The sequence below is a fragment of the Corapipo altera genome, unplaced genomic scaffold (assembly GCF_003945725.1).
Source record: "Corapipo altera isolate COAL_440 unplaced genomic scaffold, ASM394572v1 23, whole genome shotgun sequence".
Lineage (NCBI taxonomy): Eukaryota > Metazoa > Chordata > Aves > Passeriformes > Pipridae > Corapipo > Corapipo altera.
In genome coordinates this window covers 6,227,785-6,245,430 of record NW_020884878.1, presented here as the reverse complement: position 1 = coordinate 6,245,430, position 17,646 = coordinate 6,227,785, and the positions used below count along the sequence as shown (strand labels likewise).

General features: G+C 34.3%; 1 protein-coding gene across 1 annotated transcript in view; it reads left to right on the top strand.

Moving 5' to 3' along the window:
• Positions 1-17,646, top strand: part of PPP2R5C (protein phosphatase 2 regulatory subunit B'gamma) — a 50,071-nt gene extending 32,425 nt beyond the window's left edge. Inside the window, exons 7-14 of the mRNA XM_027637775.1 lie at positions 1,734-1,842; positions 3,889-3,942; positions 5,554-5,724; positions 6,275-6,402; positions 7,917-8,018; positions 9,890-9,962; positions 12,177-12,293; positions 14,702-17,646. Coding sequence (XP_027493576.1) covers positions 1,734-1,842; positions 3,889-3,942; positions 5,554-5,724; positions 6,275-6,402; positions 7,917-8,018; positions 9,890-9,962; positions 12,177-12,293; positions 14,702-14,833 — 886 coding nt within the window. The 3' untranslated portion in view covers positions 14,834-17,646. The remainder of the gene's footprint in view (positions 1-1,733; positions 1,843-3,888; positions 3,943-5,553; positions 5,725-6,274; positions 6,403-7,916; positions 8,019-9,889; positions 9,963-12,176; positions 12,294-14,701) is intronic.

Below are 17,646 nucleotides of genomic sequence, written 5' to 3'. Positions count from 1 at the left end.
CAGAGGGGACTCAGCACTGCAGATATCTCACCAGGGCTGAGCAGAGGTGAAGGACCACCTCCCTCAGCTTACTGGCAATGCTGTTCCTAATGCAACCCTGAGTGCTGTTGAAATTGGAAAGCTGTTTTAAAATTTTCTAGGTCTGTATGTCTCCCCAGAGTAGTTCTTTAATTTTGAATGAAATGTTCAATGATTAAAGGACTTACATATCCATCATTACTTATAATCAAGTCATACTCATCAAGACACACTGAAAACTCTGGAAAGCTACTCGAGGATGGAGCTAAATCTTCAAAACTGTTACTTAAGTCACCAGCTTTTTCATTCTTTACTTTGTTAGGTTAACTTTAAGTGTTATGATTTTAAAAGTTAAGTTATTGGTTTGGATTTTTCCTGTTATTCTTCCAAACCTAAATTTCTAGTAACTAAGGCTTCTGAGCTGTAACTGTTCTGTGTTGGTTATTATTCCAGTCCATAAAGGAGTTTCACACAGCGTGTTGTTGACATAGAGCTTCTTAGGAGTAACAGTGTTTAGTTGGTTTTCTGGGGTTTGACTTGGCAGAAGCAGAGAATTAAATTTTATGCTGAAGTACATTCTTTTCCTTTGCTGAGTGCTATATGATACTGAACAAATGAACACTTCCAGTGGGAACTACTAATGTGGTTATGTTTTTCCTGATAATCATCTTTCAAGAGGAATGTAGAATTCTTTCACACTTAATCAAGGCCAAACTTGACCTAAATTCTGCTCCTCTCTGTAGTTAACAATCCTTAAAATACCTTGGAGAAACTTTTTTTTTTTAAATTGATTTTTATTTCTCAAGTATGTGGAATTTGTGGCAAGAACACCATAGAAATGTTGATGTTGAAATGGATTTTTGATGTTATGCACTGAGAGACTTCAGAAGTAACCTTATATCCTCTAAATAGCTGTGCAGTCATTACAAGTGAAAATTACTTTAAGCATGCACAGCAAGGGTGAGCAAGTGTTGTTTAATAAGCTTTAATTCTGGGATACCATCTGATTTCTGAGATTGAAATATATGTAACTTTGAATTTTTTAATATATTGTTTTTTTAAGAAAAGTTTGGCTGATTCCTTCAGCCTGGGTGCCTTCTCTCCTTATTAGTGAAGAGAAAAGCCTTGGAATTAATAAAATAGGATTTAAAATAGTAAAGGAACAATAGGATTCTAGATGTTTAACTGATATTAATGTTAGCAAAGTGAGTGGACAGAAAACACTGTTCTAGTGCTGTAGTTTTAGGTAAAGGTGCCATTGACCCAGTATTGAGCAATATCTGCACTCACCTGTAGCTGGAATGTCATGTTTGGTTTTATGCTAGGGCCTTGCAGAAATAGTAATAGTTAAGTAGAAGTCATGTTTTGACTTGGACTGCTGTCCTGGATCACCTCTTCCACATCCAGTCTCTGTTTCGCTCGTTAATACCTTGAAGAAGATGGGAGAAACTTGTATTCAAAGCTTTGAGAATAGTGAGTAGTTCACAGTGAAGGGTAGAGTCTGAAGTGAAGGTACAGTTATGTGCTGCTTGGAAGAAGAATTTGAGACCTGTGAAAGACTTGGTTTAGGGATGGGCAGAGATTGATTTCACTATTCTAGTAATTTGTAAACTTTGGAAAAAAGTGCTAAACCCAAGAATTTTGGTATATCCTGCACAGTAGTGCAGACTTTGTGTAATTACTGATCTTTATTTTTAAACTTCTTTCCCTGGCAGCATAATTAATGGATTTGCCTTACCATTAAAAGAAGAGCACAAAATATTCCTATTGAAGGTTTTGTTACCATTGCACAAAGTGAAATCACTCAGTGTCTACCATCCACAGGTAAGTTTTGTTTGGTGCTTTTCACGCTAGTGTTTTGTTCAGCTTGTCTGGAGAGGCTGCGGGACTCAAGCCACTCTGGTGTGGGTCCTGTTCTGGGCTCCAGCACTTCCCTCTTAACTGGCCTTGGGAATTTATTTAACATATATACCTATAGTGCTTCACATGTTGATAGACAAATTAAAAAGAATGCATGTGTGTATATAATAAATACATTTTTTAAAAGCACTGTAGTGTTTATAGATTAAACACGTAGTAGCTGGTTAATGTTAGAATTCTTGATATTGTCTGTAGTGTTTAGACACAAAAAATTGCAGAAAAGCACAGTTTTAATGAATGCCATATATAAACATTTTATTCTAAACTACATGAAGCAATTCAGTGGAATTCAGTTTCTTACAAGTGTTGATGTTCTGAAAGGAATTGGGACTTTACTAGGACATCATTATTTAATTCAATAGATCTTTTTAGAAGTACACAGAAAAAAGGGGCATCTGAGTCATATCATGCTTTTAAACCAACTGTATCTTTTCTATGATGAGTTTAGTTCCATTCAGTATTTCTAGAGGAGTGGGAAATCCATACAGTGTGAGAGAAAATACAGTGTTATTGTGATATGCTGAAATTTTCCCCATGATTGTTACATAACTTTTGGGGTTTTAACTTGAAAGTTCAATATTTTCTTTGTAGCTTGAGTACTCCCAAGTTTTAAATACCCTTTCTTCAAATGGGTATGCAATTTGTATAACTACAATTCTCTAGCAATTAGAGATGCTTATAAGCATTTGCTTTGGATCTTGCCTTCTGGGCAGGTCCCTGTTGAAGGAGTAGGCTAGAGAGGCTCCCATTTTAAAAGATTTTTTTTTTTCTTTTTTTTCTAATGCCATGGACATAACCTGTTAGGGTGTGTACACTGAGACCTTTCTTAAAATCTCAACTAGTGCAGACATCTGTGCCAGCTTTTCTACTGACCTGAGGTGTGTTGTTCTTTATCTGTTCCCCTTAAACCACAAATTCTCCAAAACCTTCAACTGGTTTGCGTTGCTTTTCAGTATCAGTAAAAACAAGATAGTGACAATAAGGATGCCTCTCTTACATGTCCTACTGAATGAAATGGGAAAGTACTTCAAGTGAGTTTAGTGTGTGAAACACCAGATTAAACCCACAAAAATTCACATTGAAACAGTGGCAGATACTCAGAAGGGTTTGCTGCCAAATCCAAATATACACGGAGAAAGTTAATTTCCATGTTAAATTCAAATTTACTTTAGAATAGCAAAGAAAAGTAGCTGTAATAATCTTTACACATCCCTCAGATTACCTAGGGACATTCTGGGTAGCAGTCATCAAAAACAGGAAAGGAAATGGATCATCAGCTGAACTTCCATAACTAGAGAGACTTAAAAGATGATTAAAGAGTTTTTGAGGTGTGCAGTGCCCACTTAGTTTGGGACTATCAGCCCACAGAGTGAAAGGGATGTAATAATTCACTATCTAGGCACAGGTTGACAGCTTCATTCTCAGAATTACAGTTGGTAAATACTGTAAATCAGTCTCAGCCTGCATCAGCTTTTACATTGATATGCATAGTTATCATTATTTGTCATATATAAAAAAGTCCTGAGATTTACAAGTGTTCAATGCACTGTTATCTAACTTAGGTTATGAAATACAAAATACTTACTAAATCAGCATGGGACACCAAAATATTAGCAGGCGGAAAGCACTCTAGAGGATAAGATTGTGATTTTTAAATCCTGTGTTTGAAAAGATGGAATGTGATGAAATGCCAAGTGCTAGGTCTAAAAAGAAAACATCAAGTCGTGTATGTCTATATTATAACACAGAAAAAGGTGAGGACAGAATTGGGAAGGTTGGGGAAGATAGGTAAAAAGTGTATTTACCCTTCTGTTTAAGTTGTCTGCTAAATAATTTTTTTTTAAATTACGGAAGAAACTTCTGTTTTTATTTGAAGTATTCAGAAGTATTCTTGACTTATGCTAATGATTTCAAAATGTGTATTAATAAACTCTTTTTCTTTTACTGTAGCTGGCGTACTGTGTAGTTCAGTTTTTAGAAAAGGACAGCACACTTACAGAACCAGTAAGTTCATCTTGCTATTATTACATATTTTGAGCTATTAATATCCCTTCCATTTCTAGACTGTTTAAGGTGGTTTGAGGAACAAAGTATTGATATGTAATTGTTTTATGTTATAGTCAAATATTTAATCATTTTGATCTCTCAAATTCAGTTTTTCCAACAGAATGTCCATAATGACTTAAAAAGTTAATAGCACATCTCTTACAAACAGACCAGAGTTTGTTCTGCTTATTTTGTTCTGGCTGACCGGATATGAGATGGTGGATCCAGAAGCAGTTTAGTCAGAAATTAGCTTGGCTGAACTGTGCTCTGTTGAGAGACAGATGTTGTGATGGAACACATATTTCTGGCACACAGAGCTACCTGCTGATGCAAGGCTTTTGAGTCAGATCATGTTCATGGCTACCAGCTTTGGACCATAGACAAAACTGAACTTTGGACTGGCTGCATGTAATTGTGTGGATGAATAATTTTAACTGCCCTTGATAGTATAGTGGTTTGCCTCCTTACACTCAATATCAAGGAGGTAAAAACTAATCTGTTTAATCGGTAGATCATTAAAAAAATTACTACTGACAAAAGTGCACCTTACTAGATTATGACTGTTTCCATTGTAAAATGGAAACTGGATTTCTTGAAATAAATTAAATATGTAGCTGAGCAAGAGTTCTCTTCTAGTTGAAGCTTTTAATATTTATTAAGATATCAAATCCCAGACATTCTGTCATTTGTACTATATGAGATCTTGAATTCTTAGCTTTCTTCCAGACGTGAGCTGGGATGTTGCATATTTCCTAGCAGAAATCTGAACTCATATGCATCCAAGTCTGTTTCCTTTTTTTGATCTCAAATTAGTACATGATTACAACATTCTTTAAAAACTTAGCACATGCATCCTCGAAGTACTAAAGTGAAGTACTAAGTTCCCCTTCAAAGATTCTGGACATTTCAAATGTAAATGCTTTGCTTCCCCTTGCAGTTGTCACATGAGATTTTTTAACGTCTTATTTTTAAAAATCTTTATAAATTGCCCAAGGCTTCATTGAGGACATAGTGTCTGCTTTTGTGATTAAATAATATATACATGAAAGATGCACTGATTTCTTAAAGTTGTCTTGTCAGTGATGGTATTAAATATTGCTTGTAAGTTTTATATTTAAAAATCATAGAATCTTATATATTTTGAGTGTTCGTGGTGGGCTGGGTAGGCAAGCTGCGTAAATTTATTAATCATGAAGAAAGTTAAGACTGTGATTATACTGAAATAGTCAAATAAAACTCAATAGTTAAGAGCAACATGCCTAGAGTATTTGCTCACCTGTCAATTTAGGTATTTTTAGTAAATATTTTCTTAAAATATAATGATAGAAAATTAATTTTCTGAGCTTTGGAGTGCACCTCCAAGAAGGTAGAGATAGAGATTTAAAGCTGCTGTCACTTAAATGGCAGATAATTTTCCCCATAGTATAGTACCAAATTTTCTGCTGTTACGTGGGACAAGAAATTGTGAGTTTTGTGTTCTGCTTAAAATATTAGAGTCATTAATGAGATACAGTTCAATGTGAAGTAAAGTCAAATTATCATGAAATTATGTTCTCTTTGTCTCTACAGGTTGTAATGGCACTGCTGAAATACTGGCCAAAGACTCACAGTCCAAAAGAAGTCATGTTTTTAAATGAACTAGAAGAAATTTTAGATGTTATTGAACCATCTGAATTTGTAAAAGTTATGGAGCCTCTCTTCAGACAGCTAGCCAAATGTGTGTCCAGTCCACACTTTCAGGTCTGTACTTACTGAATGTACAGTAATATGAGGATTTTTGTAAAGCAGAGTTGTAATCTGGTATTATTCACCATAATGAATTTATTTATTGCAAGGAAGTCTTCAATTCTGTGTCAAGTTTTAGGGATCCAAACATTAGCTTTACTTTTCAAGAGTGCAGTATGTGCATTTGTGTTGGATGATTTAATTCAGTGTTATGCTTAACATAAAAAAACTTCAAAGCTCAGTGTTTTCAGAAGTACCCGAACGCTTTCAGTACATAACATTTGCATTTCATAGCTTGTAATGGAATTCTGCAAATACTCATTCCTCTGGGAAGTATTTCTTTGCTTGAATTTCAGAATTCATGGGTTATGGTTTGAATCACTTCTCTATCAAGGAAAAAGCAATTTTTCCTTCTCTTTCCATCAGCTCTATGACTCCCATTTACGCTAAAAAAATCCAAATCTGAGTCACAACTTTCCTTAACTTTCCCTTGTATTTACCAAATGTTTTAGTTATTTGCTCTATAAGAGATTAAAGAAGTGTTCCTTTTTTCATGTCGTCTTAGGTGGCAGAGCGAGCATTATACTACTGGAATAATGAATATATTATGAGTTTAATTAGTGATAATGCAGCAAAGATTTTACCCATCATGTTTCCATCCCTGTACCGGAATTCAAAGACACATTGGAATAAGTAAGAAACACTTGTACAAATTTCTGCTACTTCACTTATGTTTAGTCCTAGGCTTAAGAGTTGAGATCTGTTGCTAGTTTAAGAATGTGTTGAGCTGTTTGTTCTATGACAGTAAAGTTGCTGGATTAAGAGACTACTGTTGTCAATTTTTAGGAAATATTAAGAATTGAGGAAGAAGTTTTTCCTTTTTTCATTGAACAAGAAACAGTGTTTTAGTGCCTCTAATTCATAATGTTCTTCTATAAATGTGAAACATATTTGGCATTCACCTGTAGCTCAGATACTTCTAAAGGCTAACTTTGATTTCTGATTTGTGTTTTTCTGCATTCTAGTGAAATATCTTGTAAATCAGATCATTTTTTTTCCTTTTCTTTTCTTTTTGTTTACTGTTGGGATTTTTTTCCTTCTTTCTCCATTGACTAGTTTCACTTTTTTCCCTCACAATAACGTAGTACTTGCACATGAAAACAGTCCTGGTCAGCTCCCTTCTGCAGCTGTTCCATTGTAAAGTGCCTCTTTGTTTGAGTTATTGTGCAACTGCTGGGATGGTGACAGTATCCCAGTCTGGTTCTGGCCATGATTTGAGGACTGCTGGTGGGCTGGCCAAGAATGAGTAATCAATCTGCCACTAAACACTGGGAAAGAAATGAAAGCTGAAGTGATATTAAAGTGATTGCTTACTGTTGCTGGGTGCAAGCACTGATAAATAATGTACTCATTAATAAAATTCCGATTCAGTGATGCAACTGTACACAGTAAACGTGGATTACTGTTGGTTGTTTTTTCTGACCTTCAAGGTCGTGCATTCATTTTAGTCTGAACAGAAGTCATGCCACCCAGTACAGCTGCACTCTTACTTGTTGCATGACCCAAAGTAATTGTTTAACTGATTGCTTTTTGAGCAGCAATGCATCACAGACCAGAGCTGTAAACTACTCTGTGAAAGTGCTGCGTAAGGCAGATTGGTTTTGTGTAATTTTTTTGGTGTTTTCCACATTACTTTTCTAACACTTTTCTAAAGAGTCATGGATAATTGTGTTGAAGTGGATGCTGTTGCTGTGTGGCAGTTTTCAAAATAAAAAAAATGGTGTCTTTTCTACACTCCTTTTAATCACTAACTCTTTTTTCTTGAATTTGTCAGTTGCCAGTAAGTCACAATCTTTAATGGCATCTTGCATTGTCTATAATAAATCTATCTTGATTAGTGTTAGCTACTAAATTTCAAAACTAGTCCTGTATTGATACACATAGTATTAAAAGTTAAGTTCAAACATCAAAGTGTAAGCAATGAGTAGTAGTGTAGTGTAAGAAAACTGCATTCAAAGTTGATAATTTTAGTTCTTGTGTTAGGCCTTTTGTGGGTTAACTGAAACTTCCATTAATTAACTTTGTTTCCACTTATTCTGAAATGATGTAATTTTCCAGTTATGTAGGGTATTGGCTACTGTTGACCAGAAAAAGTAGATTTCAAAGTTTAAAGTACTCTGAGTTTCAACCAGAAGTTTTACTTATAGGACAATACATGGCTTGATATACAATGCTCTGAAACTCTTCATGGAGATGAACCAAAAACTGTTCGATGACTGCACACAGCAATTTAAAGCAGAAAAACTGAAGTAAGTTTTTGTGTCAGTGTGTCTGTCTGTTCTTGAGTAATTTGTTCAGAGTGCTTTAGCTCTGAAAAACCACTGTGTCATTAGTGGGAAGTTGCCCATTTGATTCCAGTACAGCAGTCTCAAAGCTGACTTGGTGAAACTTCTTGTTATATGTGAACTGTGAATCTTTTTAACAATAGGGTGCCTCATGTAGGCTTAGACCTAATACTGCTGGGGTCACCATCTTCCTAAAAAAGAAGTTTTCGAGAGGGACACTGTGAATCATGGAGCCCAGTGTAGCAGATCTGTTAAACAGTTCAGTTCATATCCTGTGTTTATTTTAGCATGCTTTATTTACCCGGTGTTATTTTCTTTCATGTTGTCACTCTGTCCCAAAATACTTTTCCAGTGTTTTTCAGCATTGCATTGTGTGTGAGCATATCTTCATGTTCTTATAAAAGTTACCTGAAATCAAGTTGTTACTGTATTGTAGTACAGGGTTCAGACTTTATCTGACAGAAGAATCCTCCTCAAGTGAGATTGAGAAGTCAAAAGTGTTAGTGGTTTGGGTCTCATTTTAGGAACTGGGAGCATAGCTAACTATGCTAAAATGGGTCCTGAAAATACCTGGATTTAAATTTTATTTTTAATTTCAAAGTAAATAGGGATTCTTTCAAGTAGTGGTTTAAATTGTAAACCTATTTCAAACTGATATATTGGAAGTGGAACAGATTTTCAATGTAGATTGATTTGTCCAAGTTTTGAAGTTCCTTATTACATTTCAAATAGAAATGAGCTTGTAGTGTAGCAAATTTTTAGAGTGTGTGTGTTTATAGATGACAAAATTGTAGGCATTGGCTCTTGAAAAAAAGTCTGTAATTATCTTTTCCCAGATAGCAAATAAGTGGAATCCCATTTAAATGAGAAATCACTCTTCTCTGTTTTTTAGGAGTTTTTTGGGGGGTATTTTGAATGTGAACTAAAGCAAGGAGAGTGCTGAGTGACATGGTAGCAAAACAAAACAGAAAAAAATCTCCTACCACACAAGAACTTAAAAAGGGGATAGTTAAAGACTTCTTCACTCCCAGCTTGAATTAACTTGAGAGCTGGAGGCAAATTGTGTATGTGCTTGGATACAGCTGCTCTTCCTTTTTTGTTCTCTTAACGTTTTGATCAACTGCTCTATGAATTGAAGGCTGAGAGCATTTTTAGCCCTCTTAGTTCAGAGTTGTTTTAAATTCTACTAGCTTTCAAAGGCAGATGATCATTGTGATCTCTGCAATAAGATGTTTATTTGTAAGAAGGAAAGGAAAAAAAATCCTAGATTTTACCATTTCAAATTGTGTTAGGCATAAGGAAGCAAACCTTTGCTACTTTAATTAAAAAAAGGCATTCTGGCTCATCGCTCTTGGCTTGCAACTCCCTAGAATGAGCATGGTTTTGTTGGGTACTTCTGTGTTAGAGTTCAATTCAAAATGTCCCTGGGCCTTTTCCTGTAAACTATTACCTGAAGCTGTTGGGCTGACAGTAAAAATGCCTGCCCATTTTTGCAGGCAGTTAGTGACTTCTTATGTTTCAATATAGAATTCAAGTATTATAAAGTTAAAACACAAACATGCTTTCGACATAGATCAAGACTTCTTTCTGGTTTAATTTTAACTCTTTTAACAATGTACACTTATTAAAGATCAACTACTATCAGCCAGTTTGTTGCTTTCCTGAGAACCTATGAGATTTTTCCCTTTTTATGTTGATTTGAGGTCATGGGCTGTTGATATATGATGCAAATTATCCTGTCAACAGCGATGTTTTGGGCAGTAGACTGAAATAGGCATAGCTGAATAATTTATTCTGTTGAATTCTTTTACTTCTACATGATTTTTTTTTTTCAGAGAGAAGCTAAAATTGAAGGAACGGGAAGAAGCATGGGTTAAAATAGAAAATCTAGCCAAATCAAATCCCCAGGTATTTAGAAAAGATTAACATGCTCATGTTTAAATACTTCAGTTTTGTTAAATATCAGTGGGGGAAACAGGTCTGACTGATCATGGAAATAAAGCAATTTCACTAATTGTATTATGAAAGATATACAATAAAAGTACTTTTAAAATTTGTAACCTTTCTCTTGTGCAAGTAATTTTTATTTTTTTTTTAAAGATTTCTTAGAAGTATGATATGAAGTACTTTTTCCTTTTCTTATAATAGGACATATACTCTATTGCGGTATGAAAAGTTATTGTGCAAAACTTTGGAAAAATATAGAGATGCCATAATTGGTTTCTCTTGAAAAGCTGTTTTGCAAACAATATATTACAAAAGAGATCTTTCTGCAAACTGTGAGTTATGACTGGTCAGTTTTCCTTTGTGTCAAATGGATTAAAGCAATATTGTACGTCCTTGTCTGCTGCATTTGTTCTCATACCTGCACTGGGCCGGTCTGCTGGGGAACCTGCACCTCAGGTTCTTCCTAAAGGAAAACATCCTGTCAGGCATTACTCGATGTAAATTAAATTCTGATAAACAAAGGTCCTTTAGACTATTCATTATATTTTGAAATTATGGGAGAAGGGAATGGTTTGGCCTGGGTTCCCCAACCCCTTAATTTGCTTGGAGAATGCTGCCAGTTTTCCTTTATCTCAATCGTACTGCTATGAATAAAAAGACCCCAAACATTTAAATTACTTTACAGACAGAATTTTACTATACCGCAGCAAGAAACTTACTGTACTGTGTATTTCCAACACAATCTAGCTGAGTTTAAAGTGGTGAAAGAGAGAGAAACTGTACTCTGTAAACAGAAGTGGGATACTTTCTGATCTCAGTGCTATTTTAAAACAGAAATCGTAAGGTAATCTTTTTGTCTAAGAAGGAGGAAATTCATAAATGTTTTTTTCTTCTTGTGGCATTTCTCAGGGAACAATTACTAAACTGCTTAAATAAAATCTGTCAAAATTTTAAAGTAAGTCAGTTGACAACAGAAAAATTAAATTAATCAAAAAGAGCTGTTCATATGAAAGCAGTAATTGACTTTGACAAAGCATTTATCTAATGAGATAAGCCATACAAAAGCTTGATATACATGGTCATTTGCTATCACAAACAATGAACTGTTGCATGTTTGATTAATAAGGGGGATTGAGTTGTAGTAATAACAAAAAAATTTCTACAGTACATATTTCCTTTTCTTACCAAGTAACTTTTTGTAAATGTATATTTTCTGAAACTTGTTAACACAACCTTACACAGTATGTTCTGCATAGTATACTTGAAGAGAGCTAATAATTAGAAGCAATTAAGTAATTTTAATACTGAGTGCTCCACTGAATTGACATAAGGATATAAACACTTTCAGCACTCTGGATAATGGCTTTTAGGAGTCTCTTTTTCCTGGAATTTCTTTTAACTTTTTAGTTTGTCTAATGACTGACAATTCTTGTTCTTCAGAGCTACTCCTGACTCTGCATGACACAAGGTTTTAGAATAGTTAAAATCATTAAATCCATGCATTAAGTTATTGGTATACTCAGATACCAAAATATTTATGAGGAAAAATTGATGAAAAATCTGCACGCATAAATGAGCTTTGAATTCAAGATCATATACACCTCATCGGAATTAAAATATAAAATATTGAGATTGCTGGACTGTAAGAGTTTTTACAAGATTTTTTTTTTAAATTCTCAAAAGACTTTTATGACTTTTACTTTCTGAAACAGAAAAGTTTAATATTTTGTTTTGAAATTCTATTAAATGTATATTAACTATATTTGATCTTTTGACAGTGTATTGTCTCTTTCAACATAGAATTGCACCCAAAAGTAAAATTGTTGTGTTTGGGTTGCTGCATGGTTCACAAATCACTAGACAGCGTATAAATAAGGTTTCACATAACTAATTGCCAAAGTAGGCAGACTGGCAAAATCTGAGTATTTTAAAATTCAGTCTCAGATAATCAAACCACGGGGGTTTTTATGCTCACTGTGTTTTTCAGCAGGATGTTTCTGCCAAACGAAAGTATTGGATTTCCATTCTAAAATTTATTACGTGTGCCTGGAAGCATAAGATATCGAAGCTAATCTCATATAATAACTAGTCATATAATTCAAATGCTCAAATGCACTCTGAGTATTTAGGTATTACTACTAAGAATGATTATTTTAACACTTTGCATTTTATTAGTACCCGACATATAGTGACACGAGTTTGCTGAACAGTCCTGTTGCAATGGAAACAGATGGGCCTTTAATTGAAGATTTGCAGACGCTGAAAAAGACAGTGAAAGAAGAGGCTTGTCAGGTAAAGCCTTGTGAAGATAGCAAAGTGCTCGAATTTATTAATTGATTTTTTAAGTGACTGTTAATCGCAGACATAAACTTCTGTTGTGTTTTCAGCCTTGTAACCATTTATCCTGGAGTAATACACTTCATCACAACTGCTACTTTCAAGTGATACTGTAGCAGCCAGGAATACAGTGTTATGTTTCTAATCTAGTGAATCTACCTAATAGTTTCTTTTGACATTTCTTCTGCAGAAACTTTGGGTTTTTTTTCTCTTAGGCATAGCTTTTTGCACCATGATGGGAACAATAATTATGTTTTAAGGATAGCTAGAACTGTAGCTAAAATCTACCACATCATGTTCTAGTCTCCTCTCTATAAAACAGCTTTGTTTTTTCATAAGAAAAACTTGTCATTAGAATCTCACTATATTTCATACATTTTTTTATTTGTTGTTCAGAGCCTTCTTAGTGACTAAAGCTCCTGTGTTTTGAAAAGATATGTCAAGTGTGCTTTTGTCTTGCCCACTCATGGGTCTTCTTCCTCAGTCCACCATCTGTCAGGTTCTGTTACCAACTACAGAGCAAGGACTCTCAAGGTCATTTCCATCCTTTTTGTCTTTAGCTAATGCTCAGTAATCTTCAGGTATTTTTAATTTATTCAGTCAAGTGGAACATGAATACCAAGATTCAAACTAGATATTTTGACTTGGAGCTCATGGAAAATGGAGAGGTGACAGGAAGTATTGCAGTATCACTAAGATTTCTGGTAGAAATATGTACTATGTAGTACTGTGAATATGTCTAAGTCCAGCAAAGTCTAAGACCAGAGAAATGGAGCTGGAAAGAAGAGTTGAGATTGGACATAAAGTCTGTTAATTTGAACCAATGTATCCAATAAGACATTTAATAAAAATAAGCATGTGGTCAGCCTTACCTCTTGCATTGCTTTCTTAAAATTCCAGTGTCATTATCCTGCAAGATTATATTTTATTTATTATTTATACTATAACATTTTGAATGAAGGCCTAAATTAAAAGAAATGCTGAAATGCCTCTAAAACATGCTCAATGATTGTTTTTTAACACTTCTATATGCTGTGGATTCCAGCGCATTACATGTAAATCTTGGTGGCTGAATTATATCTCTATCCAAGGCAATGAATGAGGTAACATTCTCCTGAATGGGAATGCTCATTAGAGCTAGTCAGTGAGGAGCACTGGGCTTATTAAAGTTTCTAAAACTCTGCCTTGCTTCAGACCTTGGATAGCTTAGCCAGGCCCATGTGATGGGGAGAGGGGCCTCCTTTCACACGCTCCAGAGCCTGGTACCAGTGCTAGTGGGGAAAGGTACAAACAAAATTATTTTGCCTTTCCTTGCTCAGAAAGTGTACAAGGAGTGAGTGAGATGATTAAAAGGTTATAAGCCAGTTATTCAAAGGCGAAGATCCTGTCCTGGTGAAGACACAAAATGTTTTCAAACAGTAATCCTTACTATTAGGAAAAACTTCTAGAAAGCTGTGAGAAGTATAAGTTTGCAAGAAGATGGATAAGTTTGGGTCACCAGGTAGGAAAAGAATTGATATAAGGATTAGAGTATTGCAGAAAGCAAGCTAGGTAGCATTCCTGCATCAGTCTCTGAGAGGACACTTGATGAACCATTGGATATCCCTTGCTAAGCACCATCAGAAATTAATGTTAAAAGGAGCTACTACAGCTGTCAGGTAAAAAGGCAAGTCAAAAGGACAGCTTAGTTTGTTTCTTAAATTAAACTTCAAAAGTGAGAAGCTATGTTAAAATCTATAGAATTGCAGTGAAAGTCAGGTTTATTCCAGAGGTCAGCAATGTGGCAGAATGTCCTTGCTGAAGAGGTGATGGACTGACTGGGAAAGTAGATCAGGAATTTTTTTCTGTACCAGACTATGTAAGCATTTTTAGTGAATACTGTTTGCCACAATGAAATTTGACCACTGTGACTTACTAACTTTTTGAAAATGCTAGTAAATCAATGACTAAGTAAAAACCAGTCAGGTTTTCTGTAAGGACTTCTTTATAGAAGAACATGAATAAACAGGGTATGAGAGAGACATGGGAACTACATAAAGGCACCATTACATAGTTTAAAGATACTTTGATAGGAATACTGTGGTTTTGAAGAGCATTGGTAAAATTGGTGAAGTGGCAGTAATGTTGTGATTGTTAATAGCTTAGAATTTCTAAGTTGTTTCTAATTTTTCCTCTGAGCAAAAAAGTGGGTTTAATACTTGAAACTGCATAGCTGGTAGGGTAAAGAGAAGAAAGTATAAACTTCTTCCCATATGTTTTTTATTTCTTTTCCCATAAGTCAACATACTTATGTGCAATAAATATTCTTAAGTAATTGTTTAGTAATTAGAAGTTTGGCCAACTTTCTTCTATTTTCATTTCAGGCACAGAAAGATCAGAAAAAAGATCGTCCTCTTGTGCGACGCAAGTCAGAACTGCCTCAGGATATCTATACCATGAAAGCCTTGGAATCACATTGCAGAGCTGATGAATTAATATCACATGATGGGCATTAAACTATTACAGTGAAATATTATTTTGGAGGAAAAGTTTTTTTTCTGGACTCAGTTCTACAGTAGAACTTACTTTTTTGTGCCATACCAATCAGTTACACAAAGTCAAAGCTTTCTTCAACCCAGTTCTGTAGGCAATAACTTTAATAGAGTATGCAGCTCAAGATTAGTAGTTCAAACAATGGTAAATTACCCAGTTCCATTTGCAGAATATTGGGTTGACTATAATCAAGTGGACACAATTTCCTGGAGGTGTTGTCATAGTACCAACTGGCTGATAACATGCAGTTTTTGTAGTCGTATTTGAGAAAAACATTCTATAAACTCTTTCCGTCTAAATAAGTGAATGACCAAGAGTTGGTACTAATGATAAATGTGTTTTTCAAAAGTAAACTTATTTCAAATATAAGTATTAAACTTTTTCTAGGATTTCTCACCTTTACAGTTGTTTCCACATTATTACTGTCCTGTAATATACCAGCAGTTTTGAAAATACACAATTATTCTTTCGTATTATAAAACATGGCTTACAAACTGGTAACATTCATGACAATCCTCAGTCATCATTCCTTTCTAAGAATTCTGTAAATTCATTTCTCTTTTACTTAGGATAAAGATATATATATATATATCTATATATACCACATCCTAATACTTTATGTAGATTTAAAGCCATATCTTCCAGTCTTTAGTGTATAATATGGCACCAGTATTCCAGGTATGAACTGGTAGAAGATTTTTTTCCTAAAATGAAAATTTGTTTACTATGACTGGGAATAGACTGAATATGAAATTTCATTTTAAGTTTTTTCAAGTCAATAAAATAACTCTTTCGCTGTTTTCTCCCTTATCTGAGCTTTTAATACTCAGCATTTTTCTTGGGCTCTAGGAGTTCAATATTCTGTGGCAGATATTATGTGTGATTTCAGTTGCATCAGTTTTTATCTGAAAGGTGAACATAACCTCTTAGGTAACACGAGATCATAAGCTTATTATTTAAAAAAAAAAAAAAAAGGAGAACAGACTCTTGAATTCCATTCTGCTTCTTTCTAAATGAGTCTAAGAGCTGAGGAGATAGTGACCATAATTTTACCGTGAAAATATTTTTTGTTGTTGTTGTAAAGAGCACATGTGCTGCAAATACACCTCACAAGTGAACTGAAAATGCATCTGAGTTGCTGATGATCTTCAAATGCTGCTATATATTCCACAAGATTACTTGCATGTAATGAGCTTTTTGTTGTAGATGGTAAAGCACGGGAGGAAAATCTCTTTAAAAATATAGTGCTTTGTCTTCAATATTTGATTTCTCTCAGGGTGGCCAGTATTTTGACTTACTTATCCTGCTTAAAAGCTGTTTGAAATGTGTTCTGCTATTCTGAATGGGTGATTAGTTTCTTTTGTCTCTGGCAGTAACATGATATAACTTAATGTTTAATGTCTTGATGCATAAAGAGATAAAAAACGTGGCTTCTTTAAAAACAGTTTTGTTCTACTTTTTAAGGAAGTATAACATCTCCTGCATCCATAAAAAAGAATTGCTCAAAGCAGACATTCATAGTAACCTTGTGCAGATGTAGTGCCTGCTGTTTGTTGGTTGCATTTAACATTCAATTTCCAATATTTGTTACGTTGTCTATTGGAAGAAAATTGTGAGTGATAAATATTGGCTTACAACAACTAAATTTCAAGACCAACCCAATCTTTTAAGTGGAATGTCCACTGTGTCTGAAAACATTTCCTGTAAAACTTGAAAAGAATATGCTTTACCATTAGGATAAACTATATGAAAGCAGTTTAAAGATGCCTTCTCCTTTTGAGGGAAAAAGGGTGCTTTTTTAATTGTGTAAAGCAACGTCTACGTATTTTGATATACCATTGTTTGAACTTCCATCTTTAGCTGGTAGATTATCAGTTACCTTTGATTTTGGGTGTTCAGTATGTTTGTGCAAGAGGTCGCTGAAAGGAATTATTCCTATGTTACCCAAGGGGGGTATAAAAAAGCTGTATATCAATGTTTGATTGATTGTGTGATGCTCAACGTATAGGGACATCTTTCAATGTCTAGATTTTATTTTTGTTCTTTATTGAAGATAAACACTCACCAAAAAGGGAAATATTGTGGTATTTTTTAGGGCTTGAAGGTCTCTATGAAGACATATTTGAAGTTTTGGGCCACTAAACATTTGCTTAGGCAATATTCCAAAATCTATCACCACTAATTGTTTAGCATGTTTATTATCAATATTTATATACTTCTTATAATCCTGTACTAAACAATTCTAAAACTAATACATCCAAAATAAAAAGAAAAATTGACGTAGAATTTTGGTGACTGTTGTTCTTCATAAAGTTCTGTCTGACACCTTCCCCCCATTTTCCAAAATTACACCTGTACATCAGGAATGTCAAAAGTAATATTACAAGTGTCTTTTTAGTGTGGCTTTAGTATGGCTTCATTTTAATATTGTACATACATTGTACCTTGTTTTATGGTAATAAGTAATAAAAATGTAGACTTCATATTTTGTACAGAATCGTCCTATGTACAGAATAAAAAGTTCCTAGAAACAGCAAAAATAGGTAAGTGGCACAATTATTTTTCATTAGACAATATCTGTAACATTATGCATTAGTGGAATGTTAAGTTCAAATGTACCTACATATTTTTTAACATTTTGTAATTCGATTTTTTGTTCTGGCATTGTTTCTGAAGAACTTCATACACCTGCCATTTAATATGCTTTTATCTAATTTTAAAACTTAAAAAAAAAAAGGGTGTATTATATGGACAAATAAAGAACATGTGAATTTTA